This window comes from Scylla paramamosain, chromosome 4, assembly GCF_035594125.1.
Source record: "Scylla paramamosain isolate STU-SP2022 chromosome 4, ASM3559412v1, whole genome shotgun sequence".
In the NCBI taxonomy this organism is placed as follows: domain Eukaryota; kingdom Metazoa; phylum Arthropoda; class Malacostraca; order Decapoda; family Portunidae; genus Scylla; species Scylla paramamosain.
This window is the reverse complement of record NC_087154.1, coordinates 35,636,708-35,661,584: the sequence shown is the minus strand read 5'-3', so window position 1 is coordinate 35,661,584 and position 24,877 is coordinate 35,636,708. Positions and strand designations below refer to the sequence as shown.

At 36.7% G+C, this 24,877-nt stretch overlaps 1 protein-coding gene across 4 annotated transcripts; it reads right to left on the bottom strand.

The window, feature by feature from the left end:
* Positions 1 to 96: 96 nt before the first annotated feature.
* On the bottom strand, positions 97 to 24,877 carry LOC135100041 (dnaJ homolog subfamily B member 6-like). 4 transcript variants are annotated; one of them, XM_064002899.1, is made up of 4 exons: positions 24,678 to 24,877; positions 19,301 to 19,345; positions 5,791 to 5,991; positions 97 to 3,841 (listed from the first exon to the last, which is right to left on the bottom strand). In XM_064002899.1, the coding sequence occupies exons 3-4, from the start codon at positions 5,977 to 5,979 to the stop codon at positions 3,227 to 3,229; spliced, it is 804 nt and encodes a 267-aa protein (XP_063858969.1). In that variant the 5' UTR covers positions 5,980 to 5,991; positions 19,301 to 19,345; positions 24,678 to 24,877; the 3' UTR covers positions 97 to 3,226. The 4 variants fall into 4 exon arrangements, with proteins under 4 accessions (XP_063858969.1, XP_063858970.1, XP_063858968.1 ...); XM_064002900.1 differs by lacking the exon at positions 19,301 to 19,345; XM_064002898.1 differs by lacking the exons at positions 19,301 to 19,345; positions 24,678 to 24,877 and adding an exon at positions 13,981 to 14,139.

Here is a 24,877-nt window from a genome sequence, read left to right as displayed (position 1 = left end):
AATGTATGCATATAAAATAACTGCTATCCCAAATAGTTTTGATGGTAACCTACTCCTGAAAATTCTTATAAATTACTTTGAAAGCATACATTCATCTGTAGGTAAAGATAATAAACACTTTATTACTCAGTGTACATAAATATTACATGTACAATTAAAGCATGTTTAAGCATTACTCTAGATATCTTTGGGTACCTTGCAAGTGCAATACAAACATCTGTACCTCATCCTACCCACAACTCCACACAAAATTATAACAGACTTTTATAAACAAGTGGAAGCTTGTGAGGAGCTTCAACAGTTAAGCTCTCTCATACAACAGGTTAACATAGACATCACACAACCATGGACTTACCAGCAAACAGATGGCAAGTGATGCATTATGAAACTGTACTGTCATGACAATATGAAAGGTAAATGACAAGAATAACATAGTTTCATCAAAACGCAGGGGATGGCAGAACGCATCATTAGTTTGGTAGCAAGTAGTTTCAAGATTGGTATGTCTATGTCATTCTGCTGACCCCAATAAAACAGAGATAATAATCAAGACCAGTAATTTAACAGATCATTATAATAACCTTATGTTAGAAATTGGGTCCACTTAGGATACTTCTGGAGAAAAAAAAAAAATTGAGTAATTGACAGGAATATATATATATATATCCCTTTATGAATTTCTATGCTGCATGAATGGAGCATATGGCTGGGAGAAAGGAAAATCAGCCTGAGTTAGTTGTTCACTGCTGAGGGGTTTGTAAGTAATGAACATTATACAGTCAGGTCATACATTAATCATTTACTGTCACAGAGGGGCCGAGTAGCACTGTACATAGTAGACTGTGACTGGTACATTATGGTCAGGAACTCAAGCCTTAACCAGGTGCCACAGATGAGAACACCAATACTCTTCTGCAGCCCTAGTAAGGCTATATGGCCTTTATTTAACCTATGTGGAAAGTCCTATTTCTTCTCTTTACTGTTGCCAAATTATTGTACATACATTAGCATATATTAATTATTATTATTTTTTTTTTTTGGGGGGGGTAATAATTTTGCCTTTTCCTATAAATATGAGGTGACACCTAAGAAAGAAGCAATTTGCATGATAAAATACTTGCATCAAACTCTATAAGACCATGAATATGCTGGAATTATGCAAATATTTGCAAGTCAGCACAAATCTATCTTTGGCAAGTAAAATGCTCTTATAAATACTAATATGGGTAGGCAGCAGTTGCACGTTGGAAAAAATATCATACAGTTTTGGAAAATACAACCACTTCAACAAAAACTACTCCCTAACATCTGACACTCAGTCAGCATATACCTTAAAGCAAAATGTTCCTTAAAGTATTCAGAAAAGAAAGATAAAGAATATAATTTTATGGTCTGACAAAACAATAAATAAGTGTTCATCACAAGATAAATATCAGCCTTTCCCTTCTTCACAATATGTCCTGGGACTAAGAGGGTTTTAATATTAGGAACAGAAACAGAATTAAACGTATAACAAGATGTCCCAAATTGATGTCCAAGCAAAATGTAGCTAGACATGTATGTGCATGTACACCTGCATGGATACAAACTCACATAAGATGTACTTATGCACACACACATTCACTCAGACAGACAGACAGACAGACAAAGTGACAGACTGAAACACACATATATTCAGTCATTTTTGCAAAAGTTTGGTAGAAATGTCAGTGTTTTTAGTTTGAGAGAAATGTTTAACTTCAAGTAAGAATCATGAGAACAAATATACATCTGGCTGATGAAATATGAAAACTCCCAGTATTTTTGAAGGCATGAAGTTAAGGCTGCAATCCCCTGAACAAGGATCATAACTTTGCATACACATAGGAACCACAAAAAATAAAATGCTTTGATCTTTTAGCACAGTAAATAAAGGGAAAGTTATAAACTTACTCTCTGAAACCACAGCCTAATCTTGAAGAAATTCAATGTAGTGCCAAACTTAGATACTGGATTTTTCACCTTATTAAAGTGAAAGTTACTTACATGAAAGTAATTACTTCTAACTTCATTTGAAACTACATGAAAAAACAAAAACTAGTCCACAACTCTGTGGAAACTAGTCCACAACTCTGTGGAGCCAATACTATACATCCTGTTGTGCATTATCAACTATAACTAGTGCTTCAGCATTAAGCTAGGGTGGATATAATCCATCAGGAAACATAAGACATACGGAACCCTTCTTAATTCTGAACTGATCCAACTGTACGTTCACTGATAACAGCAAAAGGTACAGTGACAGGCACCATGTTTGTAGTTGGGTATACTAAGTGAAGCTGCAATATTCTACAGTTTGTAATATCTTGCTTTCCTTTCCACAATGAAATCAGAATATTTCTTTTTTCTGGATGCATCATCATATCTGAAATAGTGATTCAATCATCGGAGGAGAGTAACTCATATGGTAACTTTCCTCATCGTCTGTGGTCATGCAAATATTTTACAAGCAGTGATATAATCTACTATGAACATTCAAATACATACAGATACAATGGATGCTACTGATATGACTAATTTTTTTCTGAGTAGTCATTATTATCACATACAAAAAAATGCACCACTTTGAGTGCTGTTCCAACTTCCAAATTTCCTGAATGATGCATAATTTCTCTAAACTATTGGTGTTATTTCCCAAAAACAGAGTTTTGAACTAAATGAAAACTATATATTTAACATGATTCTGATGAGTTATCAAAAGCATTCAACATAACAGAAGATTGTGAAATTAATACATATAGTTAATAAGAATTTCACCATACAGGGAGACACTCCTCTTGCGATTATTAAGTAAATATGTGAATGTGCCATTCTTTAAAATAATAACTTATACATACATGTATATATTCAAATAAACAAGAAAATAGTAATCTACATGGCATAGTTTCTATAAAAATCTAAGCTGGAGAGAAAAAAAAAAAAAAAAAAAAAAAGAAAAAAAAACTATGGTAAGTACATGTGACTGGATAACAACCATACAAATTCTAGAAACTAATATATGCACTTACAAAGAAATAACTTAAAAGCACTGAAGGATAACTTATGTTCAATCACTGTCCAGCTTCCACAAGTATACAGTTATCTATGTTACATAAACATGAGCATGAATTTGGCTCACATTTTCAAAATATTTTCAAGTAATCTGGCAAAACTTTCAAAACAAGTTTTGTCCTTGAAGTTTTTCATCCTAATACTGTAAGGCTTGTGGAACACCATTGACTGTTTTAGACTTCAAAACATCATTTTCAAAGGTCATCACAGTTTCTTGGCCACCCTCACACACCTTCTTGGTAGTAATTTTCTTTCCATTGACAAATTTGGTGGATGTTGAGGATCGCTTCACACCAGGACCTCCCAGGTTGGAAAATGAGTGTGATGAAAATGAGGTAAATCCACCTCCACCCTCAATACCCTCAAGTCCAAGTCCTCCAAATGGAGAGAACATAGGGGAGCCAAACAGTGTGGAGAAAGGTGACAAAAAGCCGCTGGAGATGGAGTTATGGTGGTGGTTTTGCTCTGGTGGTCCCTGCTGGCCAGGAACTCGCCGACCTTGCCGTCGCCGCCTGTTGCTACTATGGCCCATAGATTCAAATGGATCGAAATTGAAAAGCTCAGCGAAAGGATCTCCACCAAAAAATTCTCGGAATACTTCCTCTGGGTCTCTAAAGGTGAATGTCGGGAAGGTGTAGTCAAAGTCATCATCGAACCTGTAGTGATGCCTTGTGGTGCGAGACGTGCGGGGTCGAGTGGGTCCAGGGCCACCACCACTCTGCAGGCCCTCCTTTCCAAACTGGTCATAAATCTAGAATGATAAAATTTTACAGATTAAAATGCATGTTTCTATAATGAAGCAAATGACTCTTAAAATTTCAACCAATTAATTAAAAATATGTTGTCTTATTTCTTTTAATTCATAACTAGTTCACCAAGTCCAAGCAGATCATTACTATTATGAAGTGTCCAACAAGAGCAGCGTTACACGTCAAAATTTTCTAGTTTTATTTTGTGATTAACGACCATCTCCTAAACCATCATTCGGTCAGCTGTCAGATGATTGCTACAAGAACTGATGTCACTCTCTTAATCTAATCATATATAAAATACAAACAGGTTTACTTATTTATTTATTTATATTTTTTTGGTAGCACTGGTATATTTATTTCATTACTGATAACAAACCGTATGAAAAGTGGTTGATAAATTACCAATTCAATGAATAGATAAATAAGTAAATAAATAGGTAAAACAAACAAGCAAATAAATAAATAAATAAATAAATAAATAAATAAGAAAACAAAAACAAAGAACATAAAACTTCTATGTATATATATATATATATATATATATATATATATATATATATATATATATATATATATATATATATATATATATATATATATATATATATATATATATATATATATATATATATTTTTTTTTTTTTACTGTACCTAATACTTCCGACTTTTATTTTTATCTCATCATTGTTATATGAGCTTGAGCTATTAGAGAACTTCAACAGCAGAATTATATTAAGTTGTTAAATGAATCAACAGATATGTACTAAATATCCAAGCAGGGAAGAGATTCTCTATTTTTATATAACTGCATTTTCATGAGGAGAGAGAGAGAGAGAGAGAGAGAGAGAGAGAGAGAGAGAGAGAGAGAGAGAGAGAGAGAGAGAGAGAGAGAGAGAGAGAGAGAGAGAGAGAGAGAGAGAGAGAGAGAGAGAGAGAGAGAGAGAGAGAATGCTATGAATAAACATTACAAATAAACAAAAAAACAAGACAAAATATCAAGCTATGATATGTTAATTCTTGACATCCACAGCACAAAAGTAACAAAATATTTTAATCTGATTATTTCCAATGTCTTTCATTAAACCTGTGGTCTTACACCAGTATTCTTAGGATTTTCTTGTATTTGAACCTTTTATAACTTTTCTATGTTCTTGAAATATATTGCCACTCTTTATTTTTCCAAAGAAAGTGCATTGAAGTGGATAGTACTTATGAATACAAAATAATACACAAAATTATAAATGAACTATAAATGATTATAAATAAAATCAATATCTGTCACATACTATTGCTGACTTTCCATGTATTTATTTTCATAAGCAAAATTTTTGTTGGTTTCAAGTGCACCTCCATTCTTCTTGTTTGCTTTCATTAGAATACAATTTTTCACTTGCTGTGGAATGAACTGAAATATTCATAACCACAATGTCACTGAAGGTCAATTTTATTGTGTGAATCATGAGAAAATATTAGAAATGTACTTTTTTTTTCAAATGTCTCATTATATTCCTTTGTAGAAACATTTGTATCTTTAAATAATACATAATTACAAACATAATTAAAACACACACACACACACCCCACCCACCCCCACCCCCACACCTCATTTAAGTTCCTTATCTTTAAAAGGTTACATCTCTCTCTCTCTCTCTCTCTCTCTCTCTCTCTCTCTCTCTCTCTCTCTATATGAGGGCCTAAGTAACATGTTCAAGTGTGATATTAACTGGAACTCTTTACAAAATTTCCCACATGACTGTGTATATTTACCATCTTTCTGGTATTCCTTCTATACACATAAATAGGGTCAGTTTATTTTTTCTTCCTTTTCTTCTTGATTCAAAGAAAAAAAAAATGATAGGAAGGGAACCAATGTAACTTTGAATAAAGGATTACATTACAAGCACACCCACACACACAGTAACAGAAAGGTGCAAATGTTCGTTCTTACCTTTCTCTTTTTCTCATCACTTAACACTTCATAAGCTTCTGAGATTTCCTTAAATTTCTTAGTAGCTTCATCTTGGTTATCTGGATTCTTGTCTGGATGCCACTTCAGAGCCAAGCGTCTGTAGGCTTTTTTAATCTCAGCCACAGATGCACTTCTGTTGACCTCCAGGATCTTGTAGTAATCCACCATTGTGGAATGTTTCTGGAAAAAAAAAAAAAAAAAAAAAATAACAGTTGTTCAACAGGCTGCACAGTTCAGATTTTGTGACCATATTACCTGAACAGGGCCAAGTTATTTGCACCCCTGAATGACATTCTATTCTTTCCCATGAAATATAATCTAATACTCAGGTGCAGTGGTTCTCAAACATTTTTAAGTGATGGCACACTGAACTTATGTAACCCTTTCTGTGGCATCTCCTTTTCACTATCACCTCCAATCTTACATCAATTTAATTTTTACATACAACTGTACATGTTTGAATTACTTTAATTGAAGAATTAAAATCATTATCCATACTTTGGTCAAAATCAACATACAGTACATGCCCAAATATATATTGTAGGCAGATTTCTGCAAATGGTATTTTACAAATGAATAATACTGAGATGATCTAGCCAAGACAAAATTCATGATAATCTTGCAGCACCCCTGGGTACTGTCTGTGGTAACTTGCAGTGCTGCAGCACCCAGTTTGAGAAACACTCCTCTGGTGTCATAAGATATTACAAGAATATAGATGATAAAAACTCTGATATTCCTTTCTAAGTATAAAACTGATACCTTTCTAAGTATAAAACTGTAATGATTTTCAGTTCTATCATTCTTCAGTGCTATATGACCCTGTTGTCAGGGAACAACAAAACAATCAATTAACCTTGTTCTTTTACTTGCTTCACAGATTTTACTCATCCAGTTCATAACTATCCTAACTTTACATCAGTATACTGAATAATGGTTTCTTCAATAAAATTTTAGCAATTAACTTACAGTGGTTTCTACAAAATCTGAAAGACAAATATTACCTCACCAAGTTATGGTTGTGTACATCTTCACTATTAATTCTTTGCTTTCAAGTCCTTCCTTGGAATTTCATCTTATTTTGTTCTTTAGTCTACCCATTCCACATGCCTCCACATGGTTAAGCCAATACAATCTGCCCATTATCATTACTTCACTCATGCACTCTATCTTAAGTCTGCAACTGAACTCTTCATTTGTTGGAGAAGTATCTCTTCCAAAAGCAGTGCATACTCACATTACCGAAGCTATTTTTGGTACACACCCGTTTCTATACATCATCATCCTAAAAACCCAAATTTCACTAATACACAGTCTGTCTTCATACAAAACTGGTATTTAAGTAATGCATTCATTAATGAATTATATAATGAACTATTCTATAGCACATGATCAATGCACAACATTTGCCAAGCTTTTCATCTCATCCAACATAACACATGACAACTTTATGGTAAATGCATTTATGATATAAGTTGCTGTAAGTGTCATAATCCAGAGAATCAATAAAGATATGTTAAACAACAACAGCACTTTCCAACAAATACTTCAGTCACTTGATGAATGATGAGACCAATGGAATAAAGAACATGAAGGAAGCCCAGACCATTCAAATATCTGTCTCATTCCTGAAAGTATATGAGGCTTGAAGTGAAGAGTAGATGCTGATCTTTTGCTACACATTTATGGAAGAGAAAGGGAATTCTAAAAATCTTGTATAATTAATGTTTTGGAATAAGAGTAATACCATCTGCTGCTTTGTGACCCATACTGATTTATTATTTTATTTGAAATGTATTTCTAAATATTAAGATTTGCATGGAGGAACTGTGCAGGGGTACACCTTCAGATAATTTTCCTTCAGATAATTTACAGAGTTTTCCCTGAGATACAAACACTAGATGCTATAGTAAAAACCAGACTAATTTGGTGGTTTGGGTGAGGTCAGGGTGTGGGTACAGCACTGCCACTTTTCCACTAACTACATCAAGTAACTTCTGTGATACATCTAAAAGATGCTTGAAATAAGACTGAAAAATAATAGATATAATTTTCATGTATATATTAAAATATCCCACATAAAGTAATTATGTGGGATATTTTAATATATACATGTACATGTACATCTATACATCAATAAAGAAATGTGGTGGAAATATTGTGGTGTGGCTAAGAAAATGTTATTCTCTTTAACTTTTATAGCAGTGCTATGGTCGGTAATTATGTTATGTTTAAATATATTTAGAATGTAATCTAAAGGAATACAAGTGGGAAGTATGCTATTTCCTTAATGAAAAAAATATGTTAAACTCATCATGAAGGGCAACACTCACCTTCCCAGACTGACCCAGGCCTTGGTGAGGTGGTGACCTCATCTGACATGCTACTTTTGTTACTTCACACCAGGTTTAAGATTTGCATGTATCTTATGTTTAATAATATTTATATGGTGATTTGAAGGAATATAAGGAAATATTTACTTGATGAAAAATAAATGACAAAGAAACCAAAACGATGTATATTCCATAGTGAATGGCAAGGCACAGGTGACCTCACCTTGACAGGAATTACTCTCTACATGTCCCCTGGGAGGTGACCCACATGGCTTTGTTTTGGAAAAAAGAGGCAGCGCTGCACCACAGTCTGACCCCACCCTGACTCCCAAATTACTCTGGTTTTACTACAGGTACATGTCAACAATTTTCTGTAACACTATATTTCAATCAGCATAAGCAGCAATCCATACAAAATTTTGATGAAGCCACTTTTCCTCCCATTCACATTATAACTGGACATTGGCTACAGATGACAGTATGGTACTTTTTTTTATTATGTTGTTGTCGTTACAGGGATTAATTTAAATTTCACAATTCTTGAGTCTTGTACGTAAGGTAAAATAAAATAAAATGATTGATAAATCAATAAATAAATGAATAAATAAATAAACAAATATATAAATGAAAAATATATACGTATATTAAATAAAACAAATAGATAAATGAGATAGAATAAAAAGTGAAATTATAAACTGCTGACAGCTGAAGCCACATAGAACATTTCTACTGGTACCAAAGTTATCTTTTGGTAAGTATTTGGAAAATTGCATTTTGTAACTTTTTCTTTCTTTCCTGACAGATTTTTTACATTTTTTAAAAACTAACTGGATAGCTGTTTATTCTCCACAGACATGGAGGACATTTTACTTGTCACTTATAACTTATCTAACACCTGTGCTGGGCCTGACCTGCCAAAAATAAGTTATACCACCATTCTCGTTTGATCCGTGGCCCTAGATGTTAGCACATTCAACTTAAAATTGAGAGCTCCTGGGTTTGAATTCACAACTGGATGAAGGTAATTATCTAAGTTTGTTTTCTTTCCTGTCTGTGTTCACTTACTGACACCTAAGGAAATAAGATGACAAGTTGTAACCCTGCTACCAGGCAACTCTGCCAACATGCCCTAGCAACCATGGCATGCTATAAAACCTAAACACATTTGGAGAGGCCTTGACCCTGTAATGAAATCAGTGTTGCTGCTGTCGCTGAAGGTTAAATATGGGTAAAATATAACACTATCCAGTGAGTCACTGCAGTAGTGAGGAATGCAGATGAAACAAGAGACAAGTGTTGTTGATACAATTACTGAGGCAGGGAGGTGAGGTTACTAGACACCTCCCCAAACATCCCCATACACCCACTATCATTGTCACCACTCCAATGTTGCAATAACAAAAATTATCTCATTTCAAAAGTATCTATGCATAGGTGCTTTTGTCTTCATAAAAGAGGCTAATAAGTTGGACACTATATAATAGTTTTCTATGGGCATCCATGCAAAGTGAAGTATTTCATAAATCCTGATGCATCAAGAGACCATTAATTAGTAAATTATATAAACAAAGGTAAACATATTGCGTTTGCAAATTGTGAAATATATTTTTCCATTGAGGAAGACAATATCAAATAAAACTGTCACATGTAAAATTTAATTTTTCACTAATATAGCAAAACCTTGATGAAAATTAGAGATTATCTGCACTATGTAAAAATTAAATGGTCACCTTTTGCATAAAGCTATGATACTAACTTCATTTGATAATGCTTCTAAACTTTGCTTGAGTCTGTGGACATTTAGGAAGTGGTGTCCAAAACCAAGATGCCTTTGTGGAGAGAGAGAGAGAGAGAGAGAGAGAGAGAGAGAGAGAGAGAGAGAGAGAGAGAGAGAGAGAGAGAGAGAGAGGAGAGAGAGAGAGAGAGAGAGAGAGAGAGAGAGAGAGAGAGAGGAGAGAGAGAGAGAGAGAGAGAGAGAGAGAGGAGAGAGAGAGAGAGAGAGAGAGAGAGAGAGAGAGAGAGAGAGAGAGAGAGAGAGAGAGAGAGAGATGCTCCCTTACAGAATGCACTGCAAGAGAAACTGTTGTAACTGTTAAAACACAACACAAATGCCTTCTGAACTGTACAGCTTTAGGGCAAAAAGCATATTCAGCCATGTTGTAAGAGTGTAATCACAGAGCAGTGCAGACAAAAGTGAAAAGGGAAGGATACTGGAACCAGCAGCTCTTTTTCTGATGGGTATATCTAATCATGTACCATCTTATCAGTTCACAAGCACTTGTTCAAAACCTTGAAGGTTATTCAGAGCTGTAGGTAATGTGCGAGTTATTTACAAATGATTGAATAAAATTAGCAGGATATGAATATCGTATCGTTAAATACTGTCATTCAGGATTGATTATGTCACATATGTATCTTCCTATCTATATACCAAGCTGGTAACCCCACAACAGGTAGCTCAGATAAACCATCACACATTCACTCTTAGCACCACTGGCCCCTGGTGAAAGAGGACAGTCTCATGACTCCCCAAACTACACCTCGGGATCCCAGACACAGCATAGCAGGGCACACACATCCACAGCAAGGCTCAACAACATACACTGGTTTATTCTTACTTCTTCATAAGACTATTCTCTACCCTGCATCTACTCCAATCCTGAGACCACAGCAAATGCAAAGTACTTCCTACATGCAAAGTACTTCCTACAGAGTGCCACAAAACCTAACTGGGTTCATACGCCAATGAACTCTGCCAAGTGTGCCCATACCCACTCCCATGATCTGACGACACCGTGTCATTTTTCATGCATCCACCACTATTTCTATACATTCATCCCTATCATGCAAGTCTCTCTTGTTTGCTGCACAGTCATTCCTCTCTCATTCAGTGCTCTCTTCACACAGTTCATCCACTTCAGGCATGGGCCTTCCTCTTAACCTTCCACCACACACATATGACTGCATTATTCTCTTTAATATTTTACTGTCTTCCATTCTCTTCACATACCCAAACCATCTATGCACACACTGATCTGCCTATTACATAAACACAACAAAATATAATGAATGATGTAGTCAAATATCAAACAATAATCTAATTAATATGAAGTTATTTATTTTTTCAAAGCCACTTTCAACTGGAAGATCCCCACATTGTCCAACCACAGCCAGTGTTGCCATGTCATCAGCAGTGAAAAAATGGCAAGGAGAGAAGGCTTGGAAGGAATATCAGAGCTTTTTCCAGTGGTTGTATTTATTAAAGGTTCTGCACTGATTCCAGTGTATCTCCCAACAGGTCTGAAAATTATTCACTGTTATGGATAGTAATGGAGTTCAACTAAATATCATGACAATAATGAGCCTCAACAATGTCAAAATGTCAAATCATCATGTTTTTCTTGAGAAAAAAACAAAAAAACTGCAGCCATCACTTGAAGTTGTGCAAATGTTAAAATGTCATTGCCATTTGAACTGCTCGAGCTATGCCTCCCACGTACAACAAAGCCATTACTTTTTTCCCAGGGAGAGAAACAATGATGAGAACAGCTGAGACACATTTGCTTCCCTCAAACTCTACGTGGCACAGACTAAAGTTCATCAGCTTCTTTATTTTGCTGATGAATGTGGAAAAGTTTGAATAATTTCATGAAGACAGACAGACTCCTGGCAGAGGTCCAAGGATCTTTTCAATTATTTTCAAACTGACCATCATTCTTAACACATAAAAATGCCTGGGAAAAAGAGTACTTCTGACCACAAAACTCCTCAAGTGGCTGAAGGTACCAAATAAGTGTTTAGTCAACCTTGACTTTGACTCTCTTGCCACTACAGTTTCTCTAAAACCTTCAATGATATTAATACTAAAAATGTTGAGTTTCTTGGCTCTGAAAGTTAATTTGAGTTCCTATGTAAATGTAGACATTAAAACAAGTATCACAAAACAACACTTACCAAAAATTATACGAAACTCCAAATCAAAATTGGGAGCCTTATTATTTTGGTAAATAGATATCGGACTTTTGTATCTTTATGTAAGATGGTAGGGATTCAGACACTTGAAAGGCGTGGGTCAACTTATAATCAATTCACAACAATTTTATAGTACATTAAAGCATGGTCCACTATATGCCCCACCACCAACAATGCAAGCTACTTCATTTAACCCTATATTTGTTTAAGTCCCAGGCCATATGGGACAATCACATCACTTACATACCCTTTTGATAAATTCTGAATTTCATCCAACCAACAAACTTTTTCTGCTTATTTAGTGGTATCTATATATGTCAAGTTGACTGAATTATACCTCTGCAACAACATCTGGAGATCTGTGGGAAATTATGGTTTTTGGATGGGGAGTATCAAACTGAAATTTTAATAATGAAAGAGGCATTAATGCATGTATTATCTTACTACTAGAATGAATGTATACTCCAACCATTAACTCCACAGTGAAAATTGGTGGCAACACTGCTAACTTCCCATGGCTGTGGTGCTGTCAAATGCCACTGCTGCCACAGCCACTGCTGCTCCTATTATACAGTATGTCTTGTAAGTGATTTTCTGATGTGATCTAGTTGATTTCAACCTGATCCGAAATGCACATTGTCTCTTGATTCAATGTTTCCCCCAGCCAAAAATCCTGATTCCCCCCAGGCTCCTCAGTAATGTTGGAGAGGAGAGTAATAAACACAACTAACATGACATAGGTACATCACTTGAAAACTATACATTTGCAATGAACAAGCGGTGCAAGATAAATAAAGTCTATGTAAATATCACTTGATGAACATACGGCACATCAGAAATTGTGTGGTTGGGTGAAATTCAAAATTGACCAACCTTTCTTTGCTATTTAACAACTAGATAAAAAGAGTGAAACTTTTACATCTTTCAGAATCTAGCTAAAGACACAAATTAGTGATATCCACTGACGGTCATATAATGATAATACGGCATTGTTTCTATTTCTTTAAGGTAATGAGAGATCTTTGATATGTGTGCATCCGTACATATTTCTGTATTTTTGTAGGAGGCTCAAAACTTATGGAAATATGCTTGGATAAATCATGATGAAAATTGTTCATTCATTCACTTTTCACACCACTGGGCACACACTGACACTGCTGGGTCACAACACACACCATCCTGACGGTCTACAGCCACACACCAACACTGTTCACAAATCCTCACTTGCTTCATTGTGACCACTTTTCTGACCCTTCCTCTCTGTTCACTCTCGGGAAACCTACTGCGGTCGGCGAGTGTTAAAAGCAGCAAGCTTGAAGGAGTTGGCACACATCTCAGGAACTTACTGGAGCTCACCCAAGCAGAGGAAGTATGTATTTTTGATGTGTATGCTTTTAGAAACAATTTTGTTGATTTATACCTTACTTGAGAAATCTGCATGTTTTTATCATTGCCAAATAAGGAGGAATACATAATACATTAATCAATTCACTTGGTGGCCATTGCATATAGATTGTAAATGAAGTGGTGTGTCCACTTTATAGTTCCTTTCTAGTGGGCAAATGTCTACTGGATTATTTCCCCTTTCATGCACTGACAGATACTGGAAACCCTCAACCTTAGTCATATGGTTTCTCCTGAAAATTGGTGTATTTCATACTACATACTCAATTATTGACCTTGTAGATGTGAATTATCCGCTAAAAACATGCAAATCAGTCCATACCTCATAAAAACATAAAATTAAGCCCACTGAAATATCTACCGCTCCTAAGATATCAATACTGACACAATTTCGTCACATATTAGAATACTAACTAAGCTGTAAGACGTGCAATACGCATTTAATGCATGTACTACTTACAGTAAACACGGCTGGACCCTGTAATTTGTAATGTTTTGGCACAGCCTGGAGGGAACAGCTGACACTGAGGACGCCAGCACAGGCAGTGGGGCGGGGCTGCCGGGTGTCGCTGGCTATCACATTTTAGTCCCTCGCGGGACACGCACTCGACAGGAGGAAACACTGAATACGCATCTAACGGAAATGGTAACAGAACAAAACAGCGACAGAAAATTATGTAAAATTGCGTTTATATCTGGAGCAATCTCACTGGCATGTCTTATTAATGTGCTTCTTTAGGGTGTCCCCAGCAAACGAGGGAGTTTCGCCACCCTCTCTCCGTCTCCTCTCTTTACTGTGTTACAATGTTATGTGTAACCTATATGATGAACACATTTACTTTCCTTTTTCGTTTCGTTGTGGGGTAAAGAAATCAACAAAAGATTAAGCGAAAATACATCCTTAATAGGCACAAACATACATTGTGCCACACACGTGTATATTAAGCTGACCTACTTCAACAGATACCACACGTAATTTTTGGTTATTCATCTTTTGACGCTATCTCCTTGATTACGATTTATGAGGACTGAAGAGAGAGAGAGAGAGAGAGAGAGAGAGAGAGAGAGAGAGAGAGAGAGAGAGAGAGAGAGAGAGAGAGAGAGAGAGAGTACATGGAACCATTCTGTAACTATTAACTAGGTATTATAAACTTATGGAAATTATGAGCTGAATGTAAGAATACAAATGATAACGTAAGATTATGCAAGTTTTATTATCTTCTTAGGCTTAAAGAATCTGGAAGTGAGTTACACCCTACTTATATTCATGAACTACTTGTGGAAAGTTTAACACACACACACACACACACACACACACACACACACAAAGAACATAGGAGTGACTCAGAAGGAAAAAAAAATGGAATGAGAATATAATTTAAAATGATAACTAATGATAAAAGTCAGAATAAAAGAAATAATAAGATTTTCCAAGAAATACTGGTATACTCAGCTAGTGGATGAAGCTACAAGGAGAGAGAGAGAGAGAGAGAGAGAGAGAGAGAGAGAGAGAGAGAGAGAGAGAGAGAGAGAGAGAGAGAGAGAGAGAGATTATATTGTTTCCAGAACACTGAGTACATCTACAATCGAGTTTCTTTTGTGGATATAACGAAGAAGAAACAGAAGAAGAAAAAAGAAAAAGAAGAAGAAGGTTGCAGATTTTGTTGGCGACTGCTTGGCTTCACTGGATTAAAACTCGCATTCGGGGATCTATTCTTTTCACCATTACCACGAAAAAGAAAGTTGACAGGGTGGGGGTGCCTAATTTTCGTTATGCAAAGAAAGAAAAAAGAAAAAGAAAGGAAGAAAAATAAAAAAAGAACATGTGGCATCCTAGTCCCATAGCTAACTTTCACCTGCACGCCGTCTACGCACTGTTTTTAGTAAGAGTGAAAGCACATTTTGACCAGCTTTCCAAAAATGGTGTCGTATTCCAGAGCGGAGAATTTGATTTCTCTATTGTTCATCTATTTTTTTTTTTCTGAACAGTGGCTAAAAGATGCTGAAAAAAAAAAAAACAATATAAAACAATCTTAATCCCATTACGAGCGGAAGTAAGTAATGGATATTACTGACTGTCACGATCATCTTACCCACAGATACATGAGGCGTTCTTGTGAGTCTTCCAACGACACAAAGAGCTAACAGTACAGCTAGCGGGTGGGAAAGATGGCGGAAACTGGAGGTCGATGATACTCACGCACGGGATCATAAAAAGATACGCCCAAAAAGCGTCAAGAGAAAGTTGTGACTTGACAGCAAGACGTCTGTAAAGATTTTCTTCAGGACAGAGTAAATAGTCCACAAATATTTACTGCAAGTCAGATAGAATAACGAATGTGAATCCATACAGTAGACATAAATTATTAACAGTTGTGTCCGCGTGCCTGCGCAGGTATATTAGCCCACAGTAACGAAGCCTTACATGAAAACATAATGCCATCATGTCAGCTACTGTGGGTTGAGGTGAAGGGAGAAGCGGGTGAAAACATGTGAACAGTGGATGTAGTGACGCTAGGACGTATACCGTCACCTTAGTTGTTCTTTCTGTTTGTAAATCGAGTAGTTGGGAAAAAAAATATATAAATAAATAAATAAATAAATAGATAAAAATAAAAGTGGGCGTTGATAATGCTGAAGAAAAGACACGCGTAGATGATATATGATGGAACTGAATTTTCTTCTCACTACTGATGAAAGTGTTTTACTGCCAGAGTGAAAAGGATTGGGCAAAGTTAGTAGGGAGAGAGAGAGAGAGAGAGAGAGAGAGAGAGAGAGAGAGAGAGAGAGAGAGAGAGAGAGAGAGAGAGAGAGTATACATGTAAATCAATAATTCCGTGTGTAAACAGTTAGGCTCACCGCAACTCGTCTTGCCTTGCCATACACCGTTAACTTCTCTCCGGATCGATTTCCTCCAAGAGCATTCCACCCACAGAATTTCCCCAAAATAATACCTCACGTAATGAATTAGGCTAGATTAGACTGGATCAGATCATATCTTCATATGGGACAGCGAGATGAAATCTTAATGAAAGAATCTACCTAGGTGAACTTGCTTCTGTGGAATTTATACAGACGCGGCTCGTACTTGGGTATTATACGGCTATCGTTCCTGTACAATAATTTCCATGATAACAAAAACTTGTGTTAGTCTTTTATATCAAATGTTAAGCGGTGATAAACACTAGGACACATGAGCCATCAACAGCACGGTATCTTAAGGACACATGATACTTGTTAACAGGTTTGCGAGCGAAGGATTAGTTGCCTCAGTGCCTCTCACGGCTAGGAAACCCTTCGTCGTTTCCATGTTTTTTTTTTTTATCTTTATTTCTGTCCGTTAAATTAATCAGATGACTCCTTAAATACAAAACTATGGTATGGATTTAAGCAAATGATTAAGACGGTAATGTAATGGAAATAAATGAATGAATACATGAAAATAAAAACTTGGCTTAGAATACAAATTCGTTCATTACTTGTGCTTATGTTAGTTCTACTCAGCCGTCTATTTCTACTAATTCACCAGTTTATATATTTAACAATTACAATAGTTTTCTTACAGTATCTATTAGTTTTCTTTTATGTAAGACGGGTACTGGCCAAAGGCACTAAAATTTATGCATATATATAAAAAAAAAAAAAAAGGCCCACTAGGGTGCCATTTCCCACAGAAGGGTCAAAATGATTAACCAGAATTCGAGAAATGTCTTCACACCTGCGTCTAGAAAGAGCTCAAGTCACAGGAAGTCGGGAATACAGAAGCAATCATTAAGTTCTAGAGTGATAGAGATGAAAGACCGTGGATACTGGTTAACACTTGCATTAAGGACGTGGACAGAATAGAGATGAGAGAAAGTAGAGTCTTGTGCAACAAGACCGCGATAGGAGAGGAGGCATGCAATTCGCAAATGTCAGAAGAGCAGTTAGCGTGAAAATATCGGTAAAGATAGCAAGACGTGCAGCAATGCGGTGTAAAGAGAGAGGAAGAGGCTGAAGGCAGTCAGTTAGGGGAGAGAAGTTGAAAAGGCGAAATGCTTTTGATTAAATCCTGTTTAAGGAAGAAGTGAGAGCGGAACTCAAGAGCAAGGACACGAGATCAAGTTGAGTTGCTGCGCACATAGACGCAACATTCAGCTTTAGATTGAAAATAACGATTGAGGACGTAGAAAGGAACAGGAAACTGTCAGTTACCTCAGACATCTGTATTTCAATGAGAAAAAAAGATGAGGTTTAGCAAAAGAGAGGGAATGTTCCACAAATTGAAAATTATATCTAAGACAGCGACTGCTGTGGAAGTTAATAATAATAATAATAATAATAATAATAATAATAATAATAATAATAATAATAATAATAAAAAGGTTAAGGGGGCGGCGTCAAGACACTTAGGGTCGATAACAGAAGAGCAGTCCGACCTGGCGACACTTGTTGTCCCTTCCCCAGACGGTGACTCTGAAGGTGGTGTTGGAGTCGCCATTTTTATTAATTATGAATTTGGGTGAAAGGTGTACGTGTGCGTAGATGCATGCAGTGTTATGTGAAGGAAACGAGTTGTCTTTTAGAGGGCAGTCTCTGACTCCCTTTGTGTTGACTCCCCTTGTGTTGTGAGACACAATGGGAGGTCAAAGCTTACAGAGTTCAGGGAGGTCACAACATCCCCTGGTCCAGTGCTTGTGAGACCTATCTGGCGGGTGTTTACTGACTCCTCCTTCTATTTATTACTATTTATTCATTGTTCCATGTTACCCACACATCTACCATCGCCAGGTCCAGTTTGGGGTTGATATAAGGACTTTCCTCATTATGTATGAATTCATAATCATAAAAATAAAGTCACCTTCAACATGTGCGGGATGATGAAGGGTGTTTTCTTAACAATAGGATTCTTACATAATTATTTCAGTATATTTTCAAAAGAGTGGAATTTCATAACTTATTTCTAGTCTGACAAGTTTTAATATTAGTTTGTATCATGGGCAGATAGGAAGTTCACATTAACTCTGCAGGTAAAACAAAAGACCTAAAGGATCAGAGACTGAGTGATTCATTAAATTAAGGCGCCGCAGCAGGACAGGACAGGATCAGAGAGAGAGACAGGAAGCATCGCGAGTCCTTGAGATTCAGGTGTCAACGTGGAAATCCTTCACTCACACACCTGGTGCCACCTAATGATTAATGAGGCTTCAGGGGAATGCTGCGTGTTTAGCTCCTAACGTGCTCATATTTACTTTCATCGCCTCTTGTCGAATGTAAAAAACAATAATCATAAAAAAACAAACAAATAAAAATAAATGAAAATACACAAACAAAACAAATAAGCAAGTAAATAAAATGCCTAATAATATCAAACCCTGCCTGAGCAAACTTATAGTAAAGGTAAGGATGTGCAGGGCAGCCCATGAGGTGAGCTGCACTGATACCATTCACCAGTGGGATCCTTATTTATAAACTGATGAACTGTTGGCACAGAAATTTATTTGGATGGCAGTTTGTTAATAGTTGCGTTAAATACACACACACACACACACACACACACACACACACACACACACACACACACACACACACACACACACGGGTCATGATTGTTGGGATTTATAGCCAAAACTTCTTTCCTGTGCTAAGTAATCAGGCACTTTATGGGGGAAAAGGAACTCGCCAAATAGTTTCCATGTGTAATGAGGTGAAAAACAAGCTTCTTCATTACGTCAACGAGTATACCAGGCATTTGTTTCTGTTGATATTTCTGTTAACATATCACAGTAGACCAGACTAACCTGAGCGGGAATGGAGATGCCGCACAGCTGAGGATTTGGAAACACCTGTTGGAGCACGAGAAGTATTTATCATTATAATCAAATACCACATGTGTGTGTGTGTGTGTGTGTGTGTGTGTGTGTGTGTGTGTGTGTGTGTGTGTGTGTGTGTGTGTGTGTGTGTGTTCCGCCTAGCTACTAAGCCACTGACTCTGGCAGTCACCTTCTCCCAACAATAAAGTTGTGACAGTTTATCCTCAGAATAAATAAATTGTCCTTATTACGCAACACAAAATGCAGGAAAGAGTGTACTTCCAGAAAACAGCGATAAAACTGACTTTACAGTAAGAATGAATAAATAAATAATCAAATGAACCAAAGCGGGTCTGATAAAAGAATGGTTTTAGATTTTTACATGTGACAAAAAAGAGACTTTATTCATCTCAGAAAAATCTACAGAACTGGTACTTATTACATTCATAGAACAATACAATGAATATCCATTAACACTGTGCCCTCCCCTGCTGTGCCCTCCCCTGCACAAATAAATAGATTAAGTAAATATAAGTAAATTAATAAAAAAAGTAATAAATGAACAATATGATAAACAAATAAGTTACATAAATGAATAAATAAAATAAAGTAAAATGGTATAAAATAAAATAAATGCCTACATGCATAAATAAATAAAAGATAAATATTAAATGCATTCCTGAAAGTATGAATAAATTAAGAGGTAAGGAATCTATAGACAAGTATTAAGTAAATGACAAGGATGTACAAGAATCTTTGTTCGATACTGCATATTTTGAGAGACTGCCGTACTGAACTATAATGCTTTGTTGAATCTTGATGAAAAATGATAATTATTTCCAGCTGTCATGTTCTTTTCACAACAATAATAACAATAACAGAACACAACATATTTGGCGCTGCTTGGTGGAGGCGGTGGGTCCAGCGTTGGCGTTTAACACTGAGCAAGATGAATAAATATTATGCCGTGAAGATTATAGCATTTAATGTGATCTTTGTCGTTTACATAAACTGCAGCTTAATGAATACCTAAAAGTTTGTTTCTTTTGAGCGGATTGGGCCATCATTTATTTTGCCAGCCAGCTTCGAACACACTATTCACTTCCCTGTGTGTGTGTGTGTGTGTGTGTGTGTGTGTGTGTGTGTGTGTGTGTGTGTGTGTGTGTGTGTGTGTGTGTGTGTGCGTGTCTAAATTCTGAATATTTACCTACTTATTTATCAACGTGAATATCTACTAACCTGAATGTATAGTGAAGCGATTTTAATCAGAGGCCTAACTAAATTAACAGGACTATCGTAATGTCTGCCAACGATAATGAAAAACGCGGACACATTATATCATTCGACCAATACCTGACCTTTCATCAGATCTCAAGAAACAGGTGAGTGTACTGACAAGAAGAACACCTGCTCAAACCAGTCTTCTATGTATGTAAAAGAAGAAGAAAAAGCTTAGGTACAGGTCTTGTAAAGCGGACCAGTAGTTTCTTCATTAAAAGTTCTTATTATTTAACACCACTTACAAAATAATTATTACGAGAACGGGAAAGAAAGTAATTTAGGGAAAAATAATTTCATCAAACAGTAAGTTCTTGAGAAATCTGTCGAATGCTTCAAATTCCAGGGAATAAATATAGCCCAACTGATATTTGATGGGACATATACTCTATTACTCTATTATAATTCAGTTCTATGCTATAAAAACATGAAAATTATAAGCGTATCAATGTTTTACGAAGATCTTTAAACGGCGAACGTGAGACAAAATGAGAACACCAGATATGGAGTGCAATCATGAATAGCTAACACGCTGTCTTCTTCTTCTTCTGCCCGATAAGATGGTATGGTGTTAAGTTATGAATGAAAATTCGGAAGATACGAAGGACAGCAAGAGGAGTGATCGAATAAAGACATCTTAGTGACTTTAGTCTTACATTTGCTCAGTAAAAATTGTATAGCAAAACTCAAATGAAGTAATAACTCTCATAATTTATGGTATTTAGTTGTAAGAGGGTTAAAACACTTCAATAGTTATTAAAATTGATTTGAAGTTTGATATCGAGTGAAACCATGTAATATTCCCCCTCCTCATCGTCTCTCTCTCTCTCTCTCTCTCTCTCTCTCTCTCTCACACACACACACACACACACACATACACACACACACACAGGATGCGACCAGTGGGAACTAGGTAGTCTCTCTTATTCCATTCACCTCACTTCTAGAGAAACCGGAAGGACGTCAGTGCTGGCAGGAAAAGATGCTGCAATGTATGTGTGTGAGCGTGCGGGTACACACACACACACACACACACACACACACACACACACACACACACACACACACACACAGTCACGTGTGTGTGTGTGTGTGTGTGTGTGTGTGTGTGTGAAGGAAAGAGAGAGAGAGAGAGAGAGAGAGAGAGAGAGAGAGAGAGAGAGAGAGAGGAGAGAGAGAGAGAGAGAGAGAGAGAGAGAGAGAGAGAGAGGAGAGAGAGAGAGAGAGAGAGAGAGAGAGAGAGAGCGTCCTTTCATTAAAAGAAAAATAAAGAAAAAATGTAAAACGGTGTTCTAATCTCTTCTTAACGTATTGTTTTCCACTCTACACTACTACAAATATTACTACAACTACAAACATTACTACTGCTACTATTATTGCTACTATTACTACTACTATTTCTTCACCAACCCCGCTGTGAATGCCGTGACAGTAGCAACACACGGGAAGAGGAAACATTTGGCAACACCACCTGTTTTCAACACCAAGCAAACGAGCAGGAAGCGTCAGCAGGAAGAGGCCGGCGAGCTAGTCACAGCAATGGAAAAATGGGAGACGTGACGAAATGAAATATGAAAACTTATTAAAAAGGCTAGTAAAATGCGAATATATGAATAAGACTGATGTTGGGTCTTGATAAGCTAAGGTTGGTCTCTCTCTCTCTCTCTCTCTCTCTCTCTCTCTCTCTCTCTCTCTCTCTCTCTCTCTCTCTCTCTCTCTCTCCTTCGGGTTTTTTACTTCTCCAACTCTCTAAGGTTTTTCCGACCTGTTTCCTGTACAACTGATGCCGGAGGGAGTGGAGCGACCTCCTGCTTTGTTGTTTTGCTGTCCTTCTCTTTTACTGTCACCTTCTTAGTAGTCCTAGGTTAGATTACCTTGTGAGAACCACAAGGTCTGTTGAGGCTTATGCATCTATGTAACACACACACACACACACACACACACACACACACACACACACACACACTCTCTCTCTCTCTCTCTCTCTCTCTCTCTCTCTCTCTCTCTCTCTCTTTCTCTGTTCATCGGGCTTATTATTTATTCATGCACTTCTCCATTTATTTACTTATTATTTATTTATTCTAGACAGCGTAACGTTTCGTTTCAGATCTGTATCTGCCAACACACAATGCAAGTCTTTAAGCCATCAACTTTCTTCTGCAACTAACTGCTTTCAGTCAACCAAGTAAGTGACGTTAAACGTTAGAACTCGCAAAGGTTATAAAGCATTTAAAGGGCAATATCACAACTAGACTTCCATCATCGTATAAGAACATAATAGAATAAGGGAAGCTGCAAGAAGCCACCAGGCCTACACGTGGCATTCCCCGTATTATGTATCATATCATATACAAGTGAATTATCCATTCCTGTTATGTACTGTGCCTGATCATGTAAGGCGATTTTTTTTATATTTTTTTTTTATCAAGCTTCATGTTACTCTTGTTTCTAAGATTATTTTTTTAAGATATCTAAGTTTTCAGTTTCGAAAAGCAACAACATTTTGTGAACTGGAAAAAATCTGTTCCAGGGACTGTTGCCCTAAAGTTTTAATTATCTTTTTCTTTACCTTCTTTGAGTATTGTGCACAAGTCTGAGAATCAGGATCTAATTTAAATCTCATCAATTTTGTTCTCAAAGGTAATTTTTTTTTTACTTTCCACACTTGGAGGTGAGTCTTCATCACCCTCGGGGAGGAGGATCTCTGATAGTAGTTCATAAAATTGTTAATGGCGCACATCTTCTGCATCTTATCCTTCTGCTACCACTACTACTCCTACAACAACGACAACAACAACGACGAGGACGGTGACAACAGCAACAACAACAACAACAATAATAATAATAATAATAATAATAATAATAATAACAATAATAATAATAAATAAATAATAATGATAATAATAATAATAAAATACTACTACTACTACTACTACTACTGCTACTACTACTACTACTATTACTACTACTGCTACTACTACTACTACTTCTACTATTAAATACAGATAGCACAGGATAGTGAAGACTTATTCAGGTTGAAACTCTTAACAATCGTTTGGTTTTACTTCTGAATTTTTGTGAGGCTGAAATCGTGACTGCATTTTGATAATAAATTCCTGTAGAACTACAATTTTTTTTTTTCAAGGTTCTTGTAGGAATCAGTAAATATTAACAATTTCTCTCTACGAAAAGAAAAAAAAAGGCTGTGTCTTTGTTGATGAGATGTCAAATAACACTGATTTGATCATCGCATCACCAAGAAATTGTAAACATTTAACCTTAACTCAGTTTTATATTTCTTTTAGAGTCTGTAAAAAAAAAAAAAAAAATCAATGAAAAAGTGAACAAAACAAATCAATACGTGCATGATCCTATTTTCTGCCTTTCGGTTGTTCTCTTACTTTGTTTACTGGAGGAAAGAGATTCCTTTGAAGGTGAAAGTTCCGAGGAAGTGTGTTGCGTTTGATTCAAGATGCGTCTTATGTTGAACGAACCGTCCCTTCCCTTCCCTTCCTGACTTCCTGCACACCTGGGTGATGACACCGACAACACTGTCACCAGGACCTTGCTCCAGTCCGTTCCTGTGTATTAGTTTCCTTCCGTAAAAGAGACTCCCGTTGTGAAGCCCACGTGCGAGTGAAAGTAAAACCAAGGTCACACACACACACACACACACACACACACACACACACACACACTTATGCCAACTCTCTCTCTCTACCATATGGTCTGTGTAAACCTTCTCTTGAGGGCCAGTACAATATGTGACAAGGAACTCAGGTGGTCAGTGTAATTTATGCCAAGACACACCCATCGCAGAGGCTACTGTGGAGGACGGCTCTGCTTTCAGTGCGTCTCTCTCTCTCTCCTTGCTGTTGTCTATCATAATAATTTCGTAGATTTGTGTGAGTGTGTGTGTGTGTGTGTGTGTGTGTGTGTGTGTGTGTGTGTGTGTGTGTGTGTGTGTGTGTGTGTGTTCGAGAGAGAGAGAGAGAGAGAGAGAGAGAGAGAGAGAGAGAGAGAGAGAGAGAGAGAGAGAGAGAGAGAGAGAGAGAGAGAGAGAGAGAAAGGGTGGGGGTACGCCTACCTGTCTTACTGAGACGGTTTCTCGGTACTTATGAATAGTGAACAGCCTTTCCCTTCTTCTGGAGCATCACACTGTTCCGCACTCGCAGCTGTCTTTGGAATGAACAAATAACCTTCACGGGAAACTGAGGAATAATGCGACAGGATCAATATGCAGAGGAGGGGAGAGAGGTATATAAGGCACTGTTGCTTTAGACACAC

What these genes read in the sequence shown, in the direction of transcription:
- LOC135100041 (XM_064002896.1), bottom strand. An exon ending in GTGATGAGAAAAAGAGAAAG is followed by an intron (nt 3,842 to 5,790) that starts GTAAGAACGAAC and finishes TTATCATTCTAG; the next exon opens with ATTTATGACCAGTTTGGAAA.